At 37.7% G+C, this 20157-nt stretch overlaps 1 protein-coding gene across 8 annotated transcripts in view; it reads left to right on the top strand.

The window, feature by feature from the left end:
- LTBP1 (latent transforming growth factor beta binding protein 1) overlaps positions 1-20157 on the top strand; it is a 188106-nt gene that overhangs the window by 99259 nt on the left and 68690 nt on the right. For all 8 annotated transcript variants that reach the window (XM_077175710.1, XM_077175707.1, XM_054628955.2 and 5 more), the window contains 3 exons: positions 4547-4618; positions 18235-18357; positions 19883-20050. In XM_077175710.1, coding sequence (XP_077031825.1) covers positions 4547-4618; positions 18235-18357; positions 19883-20050 — 363 coding nt within the window. The remainder of the gene's footprint in view (positions 1-4546; positions 4619-18234; positions 18358-19882; positions 20051-20157) is intronic.

Genomic DNA, 20157 nt, shown 5'->3' with positions numbered 1-20157 from the left:
CTGCTCTGCTCTGAGCTGGGGCAGCCTCACCTTGAGTGCTGGGGGCATTTTTGGGTGCTACAATATAAGAAAGACATTGAACTGTTAGAGAGTGTCCAAAGGAGAACCACGAGGATGGTGAAGGGCCTTGAGGGGCAGCTGAGGTCACTGGGTCTGTTCAGCCTGGAAGAGACTGAAGGCAGACCTCAGTGCAGTTACAGCTTCCTCGTGAGGGGAACAGGAGGGGCAGGCACTGATCTCTGCTCTGTGGTGCCCAGTGACAGGACCCAAGGGAATGGTCTGAAGCTGTGTTAGGGGAGGTTTAGGTTGGATATCAGGAAAAGGTTCTTCACCCAGAGGGTGGTTGGGCACTGGAACAGCTCCCCAGGGAAGTGGTCACAGAACCAGCCTGACAGAGTTCGAGAAGGGTTTGTGCAATGCAATTGAGCTACGACTGAAATCTAGTTTATCAGAATCATAGTGACAAGTGAAATGTTGCTTATTTGGGATGTAGGTGTGATATGAGAAAAATCACAAAAGCCTGAAATGTGTTTCAACCAAAAATTGGTTGGAGCTACTAATACAAATTTTTGGTGCCTGATTTGAAAGGAAGCACACTTGCTAATTCTTCACAGTTCAGGTAGAATATTCATTGTCTCAGCCTGGAATCCACAGTAGATGTGTGGATCAGGCAGCTGCTTAATGGCACAGTGCTCAGCACAGTGTTGAAAGCAAGCAAACAGGGAAACTGTGAGAAACTTCTGATCCACAGGTGCTTCCTAAGTGGGTACAGAGAAGTGCTTGAACTCAACCTAAAATCCTCTCCTAAAGGGAAGTCCACCACTCTTTTTTCAAAGCACTGAAGAATTTCTTTAAATGCTAATGAGATGAGCAATGTCCTTTTGTTATAAAAAAGTTTAATGACTAGCATGCTTGCTCCAGATGGGACACTTCAGAGTTCCTTTATCTGCCATAATAATTTCTAATCTACATTTTATACCTATGAGGAGATGCCCTAACCCATAAAATGTAGAAACAATTCTTGGAACAGGTCTGGGAACCCAGTCTCTTTCCCAGAGCCCTTAATTACTCACAGTATGAGTCATGCTCACTCCTGCTTTCTGGCTCAATTTGGAATTGTTTTTTTGAATGTAAATGTATGATTTCAGGAGGAGACAGAGAATGGTGCCACTTGGAACAATCCTCTTCTTCTGATTAAAGCATTCCTGGAAAGTAAGGATTTGTGACTCCTAGACATAATAGGACACATTTCTCATCTTTCTAGGTGGGAGTTCTCACTGTATGTTAGTGTTTTAAGAAGGGAGGAGGAGAAGGGTACGCTATCTATTTTTTTCAGATTAAAATACAGTGTCATTATATCAAGAGTGTGATTTGGTACGTGTATGCTTCAAGAATATTCATTGAATCTGTCAAGGTTTTGTAACAGTGTATATATTTTCTCTAGACTACATTTGATTTAGGAATGATTCTAAGCATGATGCTGTTTAATCGTGCCACATCTTATGGCAATGCTACATAGATGCAAATGGTGAATTTTTAGATTCTTAAGAATTGAAGGTGATACATTTAGTGTGTTGCAGGTGATCTTACAGCATCTTTAAATGTTATAGGTGTTCAGTTTGAGCTTTGGCACAAAACCTGAAAACTGAACATCTCTTCTGGATCTGGGTCCAAGTATCTTTTGGGCATAGGTGTCAAACTAAACCTCATGACAGTATCGAAGTGTTACGGTTCTGTAGAGTAAACAATTTCCAAAGATAAATGTAAATTTTTTAGAAGATTTAATGGAAGTCTAGAGTGGATGCTGAAGGATTTATATTCATCAAGTGGTTTTATTTTTACAACACTGAGAATGCTTCAGTGGTAAAAAGAATATGCATATATTATATACATAAATTTATATGATATTGGATGGGAAAACTTGGGAGTCAAGTAAATAAATAGTAAGTTGTCAGTTGAGTGATATCTATAGATGTGCCGCAACAGGTTAAGTTAGTCCCATATTCTTCCCATATAATTCTGACCTGTTCTGATATTTCATTAAATTGGTATTACCCTTTTTATTGTAGATATTTTGGAAGCAAACAGGCTTCCTTTTCCTTTTATGGTTTTATGCCTCATAGACTTCATTAAAAGTGGAGATATTTTTACAATAATATGTAATCAGGTTGTGATCTTCTGCCTTAGCCACTTCAGCAAAATATTTAAGCATATACTCCAGTGTCACTAGCAGGTACTTCTCTCTTCAATCAACTACTTAAAGACATGCATCAGTTTGCATATGGCTTGTTCCCATGGTCTTACAGAGGGCTCTGTCATCTTTGTAAGGACTTGAGTATTTTGGGTAACAGCCACTGCTCAGTCAGAGCTCCTGACCGGTTGCAAATTTAAGTGCCTTGTCCTTAGATAGCTGCCATGTCTGTAAGGTTATGGGTTGTTCAGTTTTACTGAAAACCAAAAGTAGTTTTGGAACAGATCTCCACTTTTAAGGGCTTCTAACAGAAGACCGCTTTTAAGAAGAAGGGTCTTTCTGTGGTACATGGGGGGTGTTGGGATTGGTCAGGCTTCTTGCTAACTTAGTAATTACAAACATGTTGTTTAGGTGGGTAAAGGGTAAGTAATGTTAAAGGTAAAGGTAAAGGGAGCACTCCATCCAGCTCCCACATGGATCACCAGCCATCACTGAACAAGCTTCTTCTCTACTGTGACTTGCTTACATTTCTGCTCTTTGTTGAAAGGAAGAAAACAGCTGCTAGTAAGCTGCCAGTTTCCTGTTTGTTGTGGGAGTAGGAGGATGAGGAAGAAGGGAGAGGTTAAAATCTCTGACCTCAGTCCAGCACTGCACTTCCTAGAGCAGCTGAGTCACCCTGGGAGGGAAAATGTGCTGCAGCACTGGAAAAGACCTGGCATAGGTTATGGGCTGGTCTCCATCTACAACTGGAAGCTGTTTTCATTCAGCAGGCTGCACTGCAGGGTACCATTCCTGCCCACAGAAAGTTACAGAGACTCTCCTGGTTTTAGTGTGGATTAAATCAGGTCTGTTATGGCAAGCACAAATCAGTTAGGACATAATGAGTGCAATTATGAGTTTGAATCTGCCAGCATGAGTACTAGGAGTTTCATTGACACTGTTGGGGACCAGAAGTAGACTAATGCATTGTGCTTTTGGAAGTCTCCTTAAATTTCAACTAGTTTTAATATTAACATTAGGAAAAGACTGAAAAATCTGCCTTGGAAACTAAATGTGTAGCTGCCACTTGAGTAGAGAGACAAAATTTTCAAGTTGTAGTTTGTGTTAGAATGATTGTAGTCAGTGTAAAGATGGAAAAGTATGTGTTCATAACTGTAGTAACGTTGCTGTATTTTTACTATGCATGTTTAACTATTTTACACTTTATGCAACATCTAAGGAGAATCTCAATGTTTTATTTAAGCAGTTATTTTAAATAATTCACTGATATTGAAATTAAACTATCTCAGTCCAAAGCCTGCTACTCAAGATCATCACTTAATTTTTTCCAAATAATAGGCAAAGCTTTAGAACTAGCTAAAACAATTATCACAATTATCTTTTTTTTTTTTTTCCATCATTACGGTCAACCAAGTGTGCAATTCAGGCATTATGTTAAGGGAGGCCAATCAATGGCAACTTGGGTTGTTCTGTCTTGGCAGTTTATATACTCTAAAGATGGAAAAGAATTAATCTGGTGGGTCTGGGGGGGGGGGTTTCTGAACATTGGGAACACTTTTGAAATGAAGCAAAAGATCTGACAAAATGTAAGGTATCTCTGTTGTAACATTCAAATTATGAAAAACTCTCTTGACTCTTATTAAAAGCATTTATGTGATCATAGTGCCAAAAGTTTAGTTCTATATGCTTAATAAAGTACTGGGCTTTTCCAAGAAGTTAGCTTTTAGTGCATAAGTATACAAAGTTACTGCTCGCATTTTTGATGTTTAACAATAAATGGTTTTCTGTAGTCTGAGAAGCAGCCTTAAGTGGAGGAAAGAAACAATCAGTAGAAATAAAAAGCTGGTTAACTGAAAACTTTCTAGTTTGGCAAAATTGAATTCAGTATTTATTTTGCAGTGTTATTATGTCTGTGACTGTTTACACTGTTCAGCCAGTAAATGAAGTGAAGTTTAGTATTCTAAAATGCAACAGCTCTGTTAGGTAAATCCTAGATGTTTCCATAATGAATCTTCAACTTCATCTTTTCCAAAGGTGATATTTGTAGCTGGTTTGCAAAAGTAATTATTTGAAATTTCAGAACAAATAGGATTAAAGGTATCCTGCTTTCAAAGATTTGTTTTGGTTTTTAACACAAATTTGACTGGATAACTGAAGATTTTAGTGGTGCACATATTGAAAAAGACGGAATTAGGGTTGCCTGTACAATCTTTGATTTTCATGTCTTTATCTTTTTTCCTTAACCATTTTTCACAAAACCTTACAATTTTTTAAATATACTTAAATAATAATTTAGCTGTCAGGCTCTGCAAGCATATAAATGATCAGTATTTAACTGATGTATTTTTTTTTCAGCATACCATGGATATGGTCCTATCATGGAATGCCCACAAGGCTACAAGAGGATCAATGCTACATTTTGTCAAGGTATGATAGCACCCAAATTGGTTGTGTTTAGTTTTAGTACTGGCTTTCTGTGACAGCTTCTTTGATATTGATGATTTAGATCAATTATTCTGGTCCACTGATTTATATTTGGGAAAAAAATGTTGAGTATCCTTTTGATGCTTTCTAAATATTGACAGCTCTGTAAGAGTGAGTTTTTTCCCTCAGGAAAAATAACTTCTGAAACTTTTATGTATACCCTCATTTTCTTTGATGATGTATAAAGATGACTTCATAAGGATTCTTTTACTTTGTTTTTCTGTAGAAATACATTGTTTTATCAGGTTTTTTTTTGCTAAAGAGTGAATCTGCGGACATATTCAGTTAAGTCAGATGAAACTAGCAATACAGAACAATTTTTGTTATCATGAAAGTATAGAGTAATCAGAGAACAGTTCTTTTGGACTTAAGAGAATAGGCACAACAGTACTGAGAAAAGCCAGACAGCATCCCTGGCAAGTGGAGATGAAAAGAATGAGTATGTGGCTGCCATGTAAAGTGACCCCCCTGTTTCCAGAATGTGCATAGTGCAGGTGAGGATGTGTGGAGTTAGACACAGGCTGGTTGTGTTACTCCGAGATTATTATTGCCTGCTGGCAAATATAGGAGTTATCAAAACATACAGGGTTGTGGGGTCTGCATGATCATGCAGCTACAAAGCAAAGCTTGGGACATTTGGATTCTCCTGGTCTGTAGCATCTCTATCTGACCAGCTGAAGAGATGACCACAGACAAATGCTCATTCTGTCTGTGTATCTTGGACCACTGCACAGAGGTGCCAGGTGAGGATGTAGGAAAAAGCTTAATTGCTTGTCTGACTGGTTTGGCACAGCACAAGAACAAGGAGCTCTGAGACAATGAAAGCAATCTTGCAGCAGTGTTCTGGAGAGAGATTTGGGAAGAAAGAGAAAAATTAGTTCAAGTGAAGCTGATACTGCTGTGGCCAGCACTCTTGATCAGTGTTGATACTGCAAGCAATAAAGAGGTCCAAACAAATAGTAGTGCTGGTGAAGAGCTGGATAAAATGAAAGAACAGTTGATGTTAAAGGATATTTGTAAGCATTTTGGACATAAATTTAATCTTATTTAACTGAAAATTTTCCCTTTGCATGTTAATGAGGGAACGTACAATAGCCAGTTGCATAAAGAAATTATTTGCCCACCAAAATAATGAAGTTTGTAGAGCACTAAACACAAACATCATGCTGTTTCACTGCTGAAGGAGATGTGAGCTGCTATCTGCAGCTACCTGAGCCTATCTGTTGCTCAGGTCTCTACCTAGTGGTTTACCAGCTTGCAGGGTAGGGACATTTGGAGGACTGGATGGGTCAAAACACTAAAAAAGTAAATGGAGGAAAGCTGCCAATTGCATCTCAAGAACTTGTTCCCTGCTCTGCAGTGGAAGACTGTAAAGTCCTCTTAGTAAGTAAAAGGGATGGGGAGATGTTGATGGCAATTTGCTAATGAGGACTGCCAAGTGAAAAGGTGAAGGAACTGAGTGTCAGATGTAAATGGGCAGCCTTTTCATACCTCAAATTAAACATGCAGGTGATGCATTTCAGCAAGACAGTCCCAGCTATTTTGAAAGAGATTGTCTTGTTCCACATATCAGTCATGAGGTTTATCAGAGTCTGCAAAAGAGAGGTTTTCTAACTTTGACCCTAGAAAGTGTCTAGAAGATGCCATGATGGATTAGTGCCCTCATGCAACCCTCTGAGCATGATCCACGTGAGGCAGGAGCTTTTGGTATCTTCAGTAGTCGTGTGTATACCCCACAGAACACACAATGGTTTCAAACAGCAGCAACCCAGCAGGCATTTCAAGGTGAGTAGGGCATTCAGCTTGGTTCAAGAGGTTGAACCTAGGTGTTGGCAAACCTTATTTCATGGAAACAAAGATCCATTTTCAGGGGTTATGGACAGTTAGAAATGGTCTGCTGCTTGTGAAGGCTGCCAGAAATAGGCCAGAAAGTTGTTTCACTGAGCAGTATCACTGAGCTGATAGAGAGAGAACATATGTCTGTGGGTGGGAGCATGAGAGGGAACTTAGTATACCGCCACGGTAGTGTACAGAAATAGATCTGTACCTGGTAGGCTGATCACTGAGTTTTGTACTGGGTTTTGATGGTTCTTCCCCTGACACATTTTTGTACTACATGACTAAAATTGCAAGAAATATGAGGCTTTAAACAGTTTGTTTTTATACTACTGTCACTATCCCAGAAGAGAGTGAGCTGTAGACTCTAAATATAACTTGTAGTTGATACATGGAAATCTATAATGTAGTGTTTAATCATAAAATGATAGTAGGATTATCTTACCAGACTGTTGATGAATTTAGTATGGGGAAAATCTCCTAACTTTCTGGAGAGGAATTTTGTAGTGGCTGTTGAAGGTTCCCCTTATTGCTTTACTGAGGTTTAAATAGCTCCTGTGTAATTTGCTCACTAACACATTCCAATAAGGAGACACAAAAGGGAGAAGGAATCCCCATGAAACAAAACCACGATGGTATTCAGTCCTATTGAAATAAGCAACAAGATTACCATTTTCTTTCAGAGGGTCAGGATTTTGACCTCTGTTTGAATGTTCTTCAGGAAAGCTAGCTTCATATGTGAAAGCTGCTGGCAGGGTGCAATGCAGCCCTGAAATGGTCATTAGCATGAGCTTCTCAATGGGTCGGCCAGAAGTGTCCTGTTTGTTTATCTGAAGCAGACATGCTTTTCTGTAAGAGAAGAAGCCCGGGCTAATGAAGAAAGAGCTGTCCATATCACTAACATGGACAGCCACAGATGGCAGAAGGAAACTGTGTGAGCTGCTGGCGTGGGAGTATTCATATTCCTTTAAGAATCCTTACAAATTAATTGGAAGGGAGTGGAACAGCATGTCCATATGCAAGTGTAAGTTTTAATTAAATTATTCTCTGCTGAAAGGGTACACATGCTGTGTCCATGCTCAGAAAGGGCCACAGCTGCCAGACCAAATAGTAATGGGGATATATTTCTGAATCCCTGCCTGCAGCTAGAAGAGATTGGTTTTTTCACCTAGATGTTGTCCAACTTTCACTGCCTTTGAAAACTCAGGCCCAAAAGCCTAATTAACCTTTTGTTCTACTTTGGTTTTGCAGTCAAAAGTCTGCATAGGCTTCATCAACTAAGGAGTATTAGTGTGAATAATTACCAGATCATTATTTTTTTTCCTTTCAAGTGAGTGAACTAATGTAATCAAGCATTCTTCTCTCTAATGTGTAAGTAGGACCACAAAGAACCATCTTGTGGGTATGTTAATTCAAGCAGTTTAGTGTAATTACTATCAAGAAATCTTTTTTTTCCCCCTCAGTAATTATCTTTTCAATGGGGTGATTTATTACATGTACACACATGGATGCCCTAAGGCTGTCATTAGAGCCAAAATACAGCTTATCAGTGTTGCAACTTCTTTGTTAGAATCCACATGCAATGCTAATTTCTGGTTCCCTGCTTAAAGTTATACTTAATGTTTCCTTAGTCTGCTAATGGTTTTCTTGGAAAACTGAAATAGAATGGAAAAAACAGCTGGTGAAAAGGTTGGATTCATTTTTCAGGAAACTAATATATTGCCAACAGAGCACTTTAGAAATCTTATCTTGAAGAACTGGAAAAATACCTGAACACTTGTTGTTTTGCAATGAAGTAAAAAGTCCATGGAAGTTCTTGGAAAGTCCCTATATTATTAAAATTAAATGTTTATGAGCTTGCAGAAACTAGTACTTGTATATTGATAGATCAAATTGTATAATCACATGCTCGGGGGACTTGAAGCACTTTTCCCTTGCCTTCATCATGATTTAAGATAAATTTTGAAGGTATATTCTTCCCTCCTACATTTGTCCCTAAAATACAGTAATAAGTTTGTTTTCTCTGCATGTTATATATTTATTTCACTCCTTTTAAGTAATAAAATAGCTTCATTAATAAGAAATGCTGTTTAATGTTACTCACTAAGTCAACAATCATCTTTCAAAGAAGTTCTTTTGTGATGATCGTAGTGAGAAATAAATATATCTCCAGAAACTGGGCTGGGTTGCTGTTTGGACACTGATTATGTGTTTGAGAAGTGTGGCTCTGCAAACTGGCGTTCTGGTAAATTCCACACAAAAGCACAAAACGAGTTGGGCTGATTTCTTCTGCTGCTATACTGCTAGCTCACAGAAATCAGTGGGTCAGTTCTTAGAATAAGCAACTGTTTTTTCTGTGATTTTAAAAAAACATTGCAATAGTTTATTTAACAACAAAGCCTTGTTTTTTGTTTCTTTTACCTCTCATTCTTGCTAATCAAGTTATTATTGAAACAATCAACTATAAAGGAGGCAGTAAAATCTGGATATTGTATTTTTTCTTAGGTGATATTAATAGTGGTTAATGTAGCTATAGCAGAAACAATTTGAACAGTATTTTCTGAGGTGTTAATAGGTAATTGATTGTAATTGATATTTCATAAGGAGAATAAAAACTGATGCCTGCATATTGAGTCACTTTGGAGGTCAATCAGTCAGATGGCACTTGCAGTGAAGCCTAGGATTTAACTTACCAGAATGTATCAAATTTTCACAATTGACATAAATTATATGTTCCAGTCTAAATTTACAGCATGATTTATTATGCGTATTAAAGCACTTACAGCATGAAAACATCTATCTAGGCAGGTATTACTAAATAACATTTAATGACTGACCGCTAGGTCATTTTTAATTAAGAAGTTGCCTAAATAGTCTGGCAAATTCTAATTAGTATATAATTGATCTAGACAGCTTTCTTTGCTTACATGCAGCAGAGTGTTTTTTTAAGGGTGCATGGTACTTATTGAAAGGCAAGTTGTTCTCTTTGCATCAGAAGGGGACAAATATTTTCCACTTGGTTTTGTTACTTAGTAATTGAAGCAAAGTCAGTCAGTTTTTGATAAGCATCAAGGTGGGATTTCAGAGCTAACTGTAGAAGTCCCCCTTCAGAAATTTCTCTCTCCACAGTGCTTAGGCCTGTAGTCAGCAACTGAGATTGTTTGTGTCCTCCAGCACCAGCCACTTGGGACGGGGGGGGATGAGATGGGCTGCAGTGCATCTCTAGCCACAAGTTTATTCTGAATAGTTCAGTGAAGTTACCAGGGCTGTGGTGGTCTGGCTAGAAATCCCTGCTTCTAGACATTCCTATTCTTGGTCCAATTTTTATAAGAACCTTCTGCATATCATGACTGTCTTAGCTGAAAGCAGTTGCATATTTTGTTTTTCATGCCTTGTTATGTGTTGTATTAAAAATTGTGAAATTATATGTTGTTTTCTTCTAGTGCATGTAATGTGACTTTGAAAATTGGACTTGCTCATTGTTTTTTGGGTCATATTAATTAATATAATAAAAAAATTACCTACCAAATTTGTAATATATCAAACTCAATGATACAAGTGAGATACATTGTTTCAGAAGAGGGTTTATTTTTTTAATTTTTACTAAATCACTTAACATTCTTCAGCCTTGTTTATGAAAATTTTAAATGCCTTTTTTAGTTACTCCAGCATTAAATAGTAATAAAATCAAACCCCAGTCCCATTTTAATAGTGGAACCTATAATTTCCAAGCTGTCAGTTCTCCTGAAAAGAAATTTGACTGCATTATTTACATCAATAGTAGTAGTGGTTTCTTTCAAAAAAGGCTAATTTTTTTGCATTTACATTGTTCAAAAGTCTTGCAGTAACCCCTGACCTTTTTTAATTCACAGACTGCTTTTCTTGAGTAAAAATGTTTTCTTTAAAATGAATAGATAGATTTAAATAATGTAATATTAGAAGATTGTAGAACACAATAATAAACGTGTATGTTTGGTTGTAGAATTTTAAGATAGTACTTAAATGTGGTTAAAGTTTCCAAGCAGCAATGATTTTGATACACATAAATTCAATGTGCTAAGCCTGGAAATGAAAGAATGAATTTAATTTTATAGGAATGTTTCAAATTCCTGCATTCTGTGACCAAATATGGGCATTGCTCACTATCCGAAAAGGGTGGGCAGTGGCCTTGCTCCGTGTGTCCGAATGACTTACTAGTCTGGAGGCAGAGAAGACAGCTTTACACCACCTCAGCATTTCTGCATTAGGCCAGCTGGGCCTGGGTGGTCTGAGAAGCTGTTGTAATGGTTAACACAGCCAAAACACAGTGAACTTCTCTTCCTAAATTGCCTTACAGCTGGAAGCTGCCAAAGGGAAACACTGCAGAGCTGATACTCCAGCCATCAGCTTTTGTAGGGTGCTCTGTAGCAGAGCAGCTCTCTGCTGATCATCAGTCCTTCTGCACCACTTTGCTTGGCTGTAGCAGCCATCACCTTCAGGTTGTGTTGGCCTGTTAATGTGTACAACAGAAGCAGGTTGTGGGGCATTTCCATATTTGCTTGCTATTTCAGTAAAATGGGAAATTAAAGGAGCTTTATGGTGTAGTAAATAACTCGGCATGCTTTACAGTAACCAAGCAAAGCATATTCTTTCAACAGTAAGTGACAGGTACAGATCTCATTTTAAGCAGGCACAGGAATTTTTCCTAGGATTGGATGTTTACACTTAGCATGGTTTGTTATTCTTGGATAAAGGTTACTCAGGCTGCGTTAAATGTCATTAATCCTGGAATAAAGCTGAAATGATTCACTTCCTGGATGTGATTGAATTAGGTATAACATTGCTCAAGGAAATGTGCTTGTAGTTGCTTGTAGGTTTCCAGTAAAGAACCAAAGTACTGTTGGACAGCAGCTAGTGCAGTCACAAACACTGTTTTAATCTAATTTAAAAGCCAGTGTAGAATTGGAGAATGCAAGCAGAATATTGGAAGTTAAGACCCTCTGCAGCGTGTCTTCCCCTCCAGCAGAGAGTTCTGTGCATTGTCATTCAGTTGAGAAAGGGATTCTACTACATTGTACTTTTCTGTACATAAATACCTCTACATCAGCGAGAGGGAAACCTTTCATTAGGTGTGAAAATATTTGTCACTGAAATTTAAGTGCCTTAGGACAGAATTTGAAGTTTTGATTGATGCATTTCTTTTTTGGTCACTGTAATTCCCCAGTGTGCAGTGTATGTAAGAGAGCTGAACAAGTACATCCATACTTGAGGAAATACAGGTGAAGATGTTGAAAAATCACTGGGGGTTTTGGTCTTTAGGCAAGCAAGAACTGCTTAGAGGAAAGTAATAGATAAGGGTCAGGTTGTTTTTCAGAAGCTTCCTGCAAGTTTTTATTTCTTCTGGAGTATTTAGTCCTTCTCTAAATCACAGTTATTAGAAGAAAATAGGTGATGTTAACTATTGTCTGCACTTAGACTGAACGAAATTTAGTTTAGTATTGTGATACTCAGCCCATGCAAATGTCTATATGTGGTCATGAGTAAAAACAGTTCTTCATCTGATTGTGTTAAATATATGTGGACCAAGATTCTAGTAAAGTGCCTTGGGGTATTTCTAGTATGAAACCTTGATGATTGCCTTACACTGGACAAAAATCCAAATAAAATTTCTTTATGAACATTCATAGAAAGGAAGCAGGAAAGACATGATCAAAGTAAATTTTTATTTTGTTATCTGGTTTATCCATTCATTTCCATCTTTTATCTTCTAATAATGCATGTAAAGTTCTTTGAAGATGAATCTCTTTTTGAACTTACTAAAGCTATATAATTATCATGGTTTATAACAAGTTCAATGTTACTGTGTGCTCACTTGTTTCAATGAGCACCATCTTATATAGTTCCCACCTTCCTGCTTTGCTTGGTTGGTTCTGAGGGGTTTTTTTTCCTTGTTTGTTTTTTTTTTTAATTCACGAAGATAGTACTGTGTTCATAGTTGTACTCTCCACATAAGCAGGCAGGCATGCAGTTAGAAAATGGCTGTTATAGCTTGCTTTTTTTCACCAGGAAATTCAGTGGCAGTGAGTCATTAACACATTGCATTTTCTGAGAGCAGGCTGACCTAACACCCAGAAGACCTATAAAAATGTGTGGGAAGGTATCAAACACCAACTGTTGTTGTTGTTGAGAGCCTGTTTTAAATTCTCCTTAGTGGGGCAGATTAGCAGCAGTTTGGTTACAGTGTCTGGGTTACTTGAAGCTGGGAGCATGGTGGTGGCTCTGGAGAGCGTGGTGGCTGACCTCACCATATATCAAGCTGTGCTTAGAAATGGGTATAGGAGGAGCTGAGCCACAGCAGCCTCAGCTGTGTGTGTACAGTGCTGTGTACAGTGTACAGTGCTGCAGCATCACTGTTAAGACCTTGGTTGTGACAAAGCTTCTGTGTATTTGGGTGACCTTGTGAGAGCAGTCACCAACAGGGCCGCTGGGATGGCATCTGGCTTCCACTGCCGTCTCAACTGATTGTAAGGATGAGTCAGACTTTCATGGGCATGGACTACTAAATCCAGGGACACAGTGTGCCAAGGACCAGTTCCACATACTTGGCATGGATAATACTAAAGGGTAACAGCAAAGAGTCAGGCTGTCAGTCAGTGCAGAATTGACAATGCTTCTTTCATGCCACTAGGGTTATACCCATTTATTACCTTTGAGAAAGGGTCAAGTCATACATGTTATCAAACACCAACTGTTAAAAAATCAATTATTTATTTACCAGTTCTGTATAAATTATAAATGACAGTGCTTACTGAGAGAGTTCTTTATGGAGCTATGTGAGATGCTGTGTGAAATATCTCCTGGTTTAAATTCTCTTTTTTTTGTATCACTGGAACTGAGGCTTTTTACCAATGGAACTGAATTGCTCTCTTGCTCTCCTTTTCTCAAAAACTGAAAGTCTATATTGAGTTGGTCTTTGGAAAGTTATATGTGTAGTTTTATAGTACTACTACCTAGCCCCTTAGTAGTTCCTCTGTGTAGATGGAGGCATTTGATCAAATTACTCCTCAAGCATGCCATCATGCTTGAGGAGTAATTTGAGTTTGTACTTCTGCACAAGACATTATTCAGACATTTTTCTCTAGTTTTTACAATGGAGCACATGAATTCTTATTCCTATGCTAATGTAAAATTGAAATATTTTTAATGTCCATATATAAGAAATAGAGGGCTAAAAAAAAAAAGTCTGCTAATATTGAATCAGATTTCCTTTCAAGCTGCTTGAACAAGTTGATTCCAATGCAATTTGCACAGTCTGGCAGGCCAACAGGTGGTAGGAAACATTTTGGATAGGTGGCCTTTTACCACAGTTTGAAATGGATAGTGAATCCGAGAGGATTTTTTTTTTCAGCTCAAGCTGTTAAATACACACTATTCCTATGTGTATATATGTTTCTTTTGAAAATTTGAGGTTTTGTTTTTTTTTTTTTTTTTATCATCAGCTTCTGGCTTGTTTCTGTGGAATCCCTAGACAAGCTTGTGTAATTCAGCGTAGAGCATCAGCTCAGTTATTCTATGAGCTCATTGAGTAGACATGACCAGGAAAAGAGGCATTAAAATGCACTATAATTAAGTTATGCTGAGGCACTGGCATATGCACGATGAAGTTAACTTTAAAAATTGCACAAATTTAGCAAAAGGAATATCTGCATCAGTAACTTAGAAGAAATTTTAGTTGATATTTACATATATATAAGCTGGTACTTAAATGTAGCAGTGTCCACATTAAATAGCAATAGCAGAGCTCATGTGAATGGGGAATTATGTTTTTAGTACAAGACATACAAGAACAGTTCATCTGTAAAGAGATTGAATACCGAGGCAATAATGACAGCATCTGTGAATGTTTCCTGCAGAATAGTTGAATCATTTGGAAAGAAGGATGACTGTGTATTCATGAATTATAGGAAGATCCCATGTATCCACAAATTAGCCACTCCAGGAAATAATGCCTTGAAACATTTATACTTCTAATATTCAAATAATAAAGTTTATCCCTATATAGATTTTTTAAACATTCCTTAAAAGGAAGGTGGATATATATGAGTAAATTATATTATCTAATAAGTGAAGAATGCATCATTAATCATTTTTAACATTCAAAATACAAATGCACTTATGTTAAGCCATGTAATTACTTACCTTGCTTAAAAACATGTAGAAGGGTACAATTATTCTCCTAGACAGAAAAAGTGCCATCCATTTCATGTTAACATATATGTAAACAGCAATGTATTTTAACAGTTAACAAAGAGACTTAGATTTTACAGTTTTTACTTTCAGTAAAAAGACTAAGTCAAATTGTCATTATTTAAAATAAGCTGTCTTCCTTACTGATGTAAAACTTAAATTCTGTTTTCATGAGACAAAGCATTTCTGCTAATTCTAATTCCAGAAAAAGTCATCAAAACAGTGATACATTATGTATGTCGCTTAGCAGACAGCTTCCATTTTTCTCCAGTCGTATATGTTACTTTTCCTGTAAAGAAAAACATATAATGAGAATTTGGAAAGGGAGAAAGTTGCTTGAAATTGTCTGGGTATTACAATGTAGGAAGTAGAGAAATTATTTTCATTATGTGTATCAATTTCTCCTGTGTTTTTCCTCTTCCTTCAAAATCTGTATGTGGTTTTTGTTCATAAGTGTATATGTAATTTGTGTATTTGTGTAATTGTGTTGAGGATTTTCATTTTGAAATGAACCTAGATAATGACATTTTTCCTGTACTCAGAGTAAAGGATACTATCTCTTCTAGCTTATTTCTGACATCAGAGAAAATGCTTTATCAAAGCAAGTAGAATAATTTTGTGGTTTAGCATTTGAAGACTGATCTGACAACCCAAATTGCAAACAGAGAGAAAATTCAATAGAAGGTTCTTGAGTGTTCCAGTATTTTCTTTGTATTAGCTTCTAGATATTTCAGAGTATTTTGTTCCATCAGGTCCTAGTTGAGCCTAATTTTGGAAAATAGCACATTAGTAATATGTCCTTTCCTCCCAACAACTTTACAGCAGCATCACTGTGTTTCTATTTAGGGATGTTTCAATAATATCTTTAGTTTGCTAACTGTTAAGATTTAAGTTAATTTCTTTAATACTCACAAATTATAAAGGTATTGGAATAGTGATAATCTTTCTTCTGGGATCAGTTGGGACTGTGTAGATGCCTTCGATCATATTTTGAGATTTCAGGGTAAAAGAAAGAACCTAGTCAGATGAAGAAACTTCATGAAATTCAAATACATCTGAAAATGTCTAGGTTGATAAATATTCTGTATTAATGCAATCCTTAAATAAGATCCTCCTTTTCTTATATGGGATGTCATCCTGCTTAAACATTGGACGGGACAAAAAGTAGACTACTGTACAAAAATATTTCAACTGTTTTTTCTGCTCTTTTCTAATAGCATTCTCCTCTTTAAATAGTCCGCTCCCTCTGAGGTCAGAAAGCCATATAGTCTGGGAATTTCACTTGAAAATTCCTTTGAGGCAGAGCTGATCCTTTGTAATTCATGTGGTTTCCATCACATTTCATCCATAGTCCTAGGATATAAATTATTACTCCTTGTCACATGTAGCTAAGTGCATAGAAGTGAAGTTTATCCAGGTGGTGTCAAGATATTATATTAGGTAGAGCACTGGAAGAGCTGAGGGATAAGCTCAACACAGTATTTGGGAAAAAAAAAGTGCCTGATATGGCAACTGCCACAGTCTGCTGTACTATACACTCTTGTGTCATGGGACAGGTAGCCAAACTTATGGAGAAAAATGAAGAAGAAAGAATCTTTCTGTAGGTTTCCAAATGCAAACTTTGGCACATCTGTTACATTTTGTATATTCAACCTCTTACCCTGAGTGATGGTGTTGAATTACAAAGCAACATACAATGAGGTCAAATATAATGAGGTTGGTATTATAAAAGCTAAAAGGAAAGATAATAAATATTATATATTTTAGATAAATTATCACTAATATCTTATTTTTAAAGAACTTGCTGGAATTTCTGACTTCCACATGAAGTTTGTTTACCCAGCAGGGTGGGTGTTTTTTCCTAGCCTTGAGGATAGAGAGTAAAAGTCTGATGGAAAAATAATAAATGTAAATATTTTAAGGTAGGTCTATTTCAATCTACTCTCCCATTTTTTTTGAAAGAGGAGATCGCCATTTATGACACAGATAATTGTGAATTAGAGGATTTTTAAAAATTTTATTTTTGTTACTGTTTTGACATTTGGATTATCAGTGCAAACTATGTTGTTGCTGTCTCCTGAAATAAAAACCTAGTTTGGCTGACTTATGGTTCCAGATGGTATCCAGATGATTATTAGACAGGTCCTGTTTTAAGAGTAAGTAAACTACAAATGCAACCATGAGTGTGATATAGACCTGAGGCCGAATGCTTGGGGAATGGGAGGATTATTCAGTCAGACCCTGAAAGCAACACTTGCACAGGTGGCCTAGTAACAGCAAACTTTATTAAAGCAGTTCACAGAATTACAGAACACACAGAGTTGGAAGGGAGCCACAAGGATCATAGAGTCAAGCTCCTGCCCTGCACAGCAGCATCCCCAGCAATCACACCAGGTGCCCAAGAGTGTTCTTCAAACACTTCATGAATTCTGAAAAGCTGGTGCTGTGACCACTTCCCTGGGGAACCTGTTCCAGTGCCAAACCACCCTCTGGGTGAAGAATCTTTTCCAAATATCCAACTTAACAACTTATCCCCGACACAGCTTCAGGCCATTCCCTTGGGTCCTGTCACTGGTCACCACAGAGCAGAGATCAGTGCCTGCCCCTCCTGTTCCCCTCACAAGGAAGCTGTAACTGCACTGAGGTCTGCCCTCAGTCTCCTCCAGGCTGAACAGACCCAGTGACCTCAGCTGCTCATCAACAACTACTCCTCAAGGCTCTTCACCATCTTTTCTGCCCTCCTTTGGACACTCTCTAACAGTTCAATGTCCTTTTTACATTGTGGCACCCAAAACTGCCCCCAGCACTTGAGGTGAGGCTGCCCCAGTGCAGAGCAGAGCAGGACAATGCCCTCCCTTGCCTGGCTGGTGATGCTGTGCCTGATGTCCCCCAGGACAGGGCTGGCCCTCCTGGCTGCCAGGGCACTGCTGGCTCATGTTCGACATAATTCTTAAGAAGTTGTGTTGCTGTTGCCACAGCTGCAATGCTGTCCATGCCAGGTGTGTTCTGTGCTCCCTGAAACATGTTCTTGCCATCAAGTCCCTTTGGGCTACAGATATCTTTCAGCATAATGAACCACTGAGCACTCTTAAATATAAATACTAATAAAAACTGTATTAAATGTGGCAAGCAGTGTTCTACCCTTTGTAAAATATACTAGATTGGTGAAATCTTGTCTCTTTGAATGTTCTTGTGAGCTGTGTTGAGCTGTGCAAGCAAACATCTAGTCAGGAGAAGAAGGTTCGATAAGCCAGTCAAAGTGTATTTGTTTTTCTAATTCAGAGTACTTAAGAATAATGTATAAATATAACTGTTTCTGTTATGTTCTCAGCAGTGTTTTGAAGGATTATAAATCACATGTCAGTATGGGGAAAAGTGTGGATTAGAGTGTTAACTTGTAACAGTTATCCTTCATATATTTAAAAAAAAAGAACTTCTGAAGAAAGAAAAATATTAGTACATGTTTCAGCATCTGATTTTTTTCAATTTTCCCACAGATATCAATGAATGTCAGTTACAGGGAGTATGCCCTAATGGTGAGTGCTTGAATACCATGGGCAGCTACAGATGTACCTGCAAAGTGGGATTTGTGCCAGATCCTACCCTCTCAAGATGCATTCGTAAGTAATACTGCTAATCAAAGTACCAAATTAGATACTTAGTTACATTTCAGATGAAGATTTATTTGACTGGGCCCAATTATTCTCATCTGTCAGCTTTCTTTTTCTGTCCCCAACCCATGTTCTCAGTTTATTTGCTTTATTTACTCAGTCACAGTGCTCCTGCCTCTTTTCTGTTTCTTTGTCCTGGAAACCTTGGTCTCTACCAGTGGCTGCCCAGGATCCTTTCTATCTTTTCCTGATTTTCTTGTCACCAAATCTTCAAGGCCATCTCCAGCTCCCATGTATATTTTTCAGTAGCCTGGAGTTTCCACTTTTTTTTTTCACTCCCCGCTCTGCTAGTTTCAGCCAAAATCATCTTTGTGTCCTGCTCTCCCCTTTTCCACCTCTGCAGCTTTGATCTCAGTTGTTTCCATTAATAAAGGTTTAGCCCAGGATGGTCTTTGGCACATTTTCCTTTTTATTAAGAAGAATTAAAAATGAAGAGATAATTAGGAGAAAGAAAAAGTTGTGAATGACATGAATGCAAATATTTCCCTCTGTTAGGTAGCTTTTACTTTGGTTACAATCAATGACCTCTGCAAGAAGAAAAGACAATGTAAAGAACAACTAATTTTTTCACTTTTTTTTGTGAAGAATATGTACAAGTGAAAAATAGCTAAAATCCTAAGTTTTCTCTGAGCTATCTTTACATTTATAAAATATAGTCTCAAGTCATAGGTGAGTTCTTTCTTTTTTTTTCTTACCTTAACTATCTTATGCTACTAGTTAATAACACTCCATTGCTGAGAGAGCTTCTCAGCAGTTTGAAGAACTTCATACTGCTTTGCAGTTGAATACCAGAAGAAAGGAGTTGGTTGTTGGGTTTTGGTTTTGCTTCCACATGTCATGTTGAAAATCAGATGTCTGTATTTTTTGATTTATGTGAACGTGTTACCCAGAAGTGTTAATTTTATGGTAATGTGGATGCATAAATTAGAAAGCTGGATGGACCTTAGCTTTCTGTTACCTTATACTAATCACAGTTTATGGCCTTTGGCTCTTCCATATTAAAACTAAGCATAACAAAATGTTGATGTGTAATTGTCTCTTTTATGAAAAAAAACCTCATATATGCTACTTAAAGCTTTTGCAGACTTATTGACATAGATGGACATTCCTTTGGCTTTACAGCTTGACACAGTGTAGTGTCAGTGCCTGATCTTCAGCAGCTGTGTGCAAGTGAGAGTGACAATACTCACTCTTTATTGTGGCAGCTTGGCAACTGCTGGTTTTCAACTTACTTTTTGTTGTTGTTTTTCTTTTAAATACTTCTTATCCTTGATCTAGAGTAAGGTGGAATTCGGAGCGTTTGATGCAAAATAAGAATTTTTAATGTTGTGATTCTCATCTGACATATGTGTTTGAAATAAAACTTCTGCTGACAGAATATTAATCTGTTTAAGTGGTTTTGGAAATCTAGTGGTGTTTCTCTGTTTTGCTTTTCATGTGAACAGTACCATCCTCTCTTCCACTTTCATTGCAGCTGATAACCCTGTAGTTGCTGAAGAGAAAGGACCCTGCTACCGGTTTGTTAGTGCAGGAAAGCAGTGCATGCATCCTCTTTCTGTTCAGCTCAGCAAGCAGCTTTGCTGTTGCAGTGTTGGCAAAGCCTGGGGCCCACACTGTGAGAAGTGTCCACTCCCAGGAACAGGTAAGCACGTCCCACTAAAAATACAACCTCTTGGCCCCTGCCCCCTAATTTGTTATGCACGCTTTTAAAAAAACCAAAACAACCACCAGAGTATATACTTTAGATAG

The sequence above is a fragment of the Agelaius phoeniceus genome, chromosome 3 (genome assembly GCF_051311805.1).
Source record: "Agelaius phoeniceus isolate bAgePho1 chromosome 3, bAgePho1.hap1, whole genome shotgun sequence".
NCBI lineage: Eukaryota > Metazoa > Chordata > Aves > Passeriformes > Icteridae > Agelaius > Agelaius phoeniceus.
This window is presented reverse-complemented; position numbering and strand designations above follow the sequence as displayed.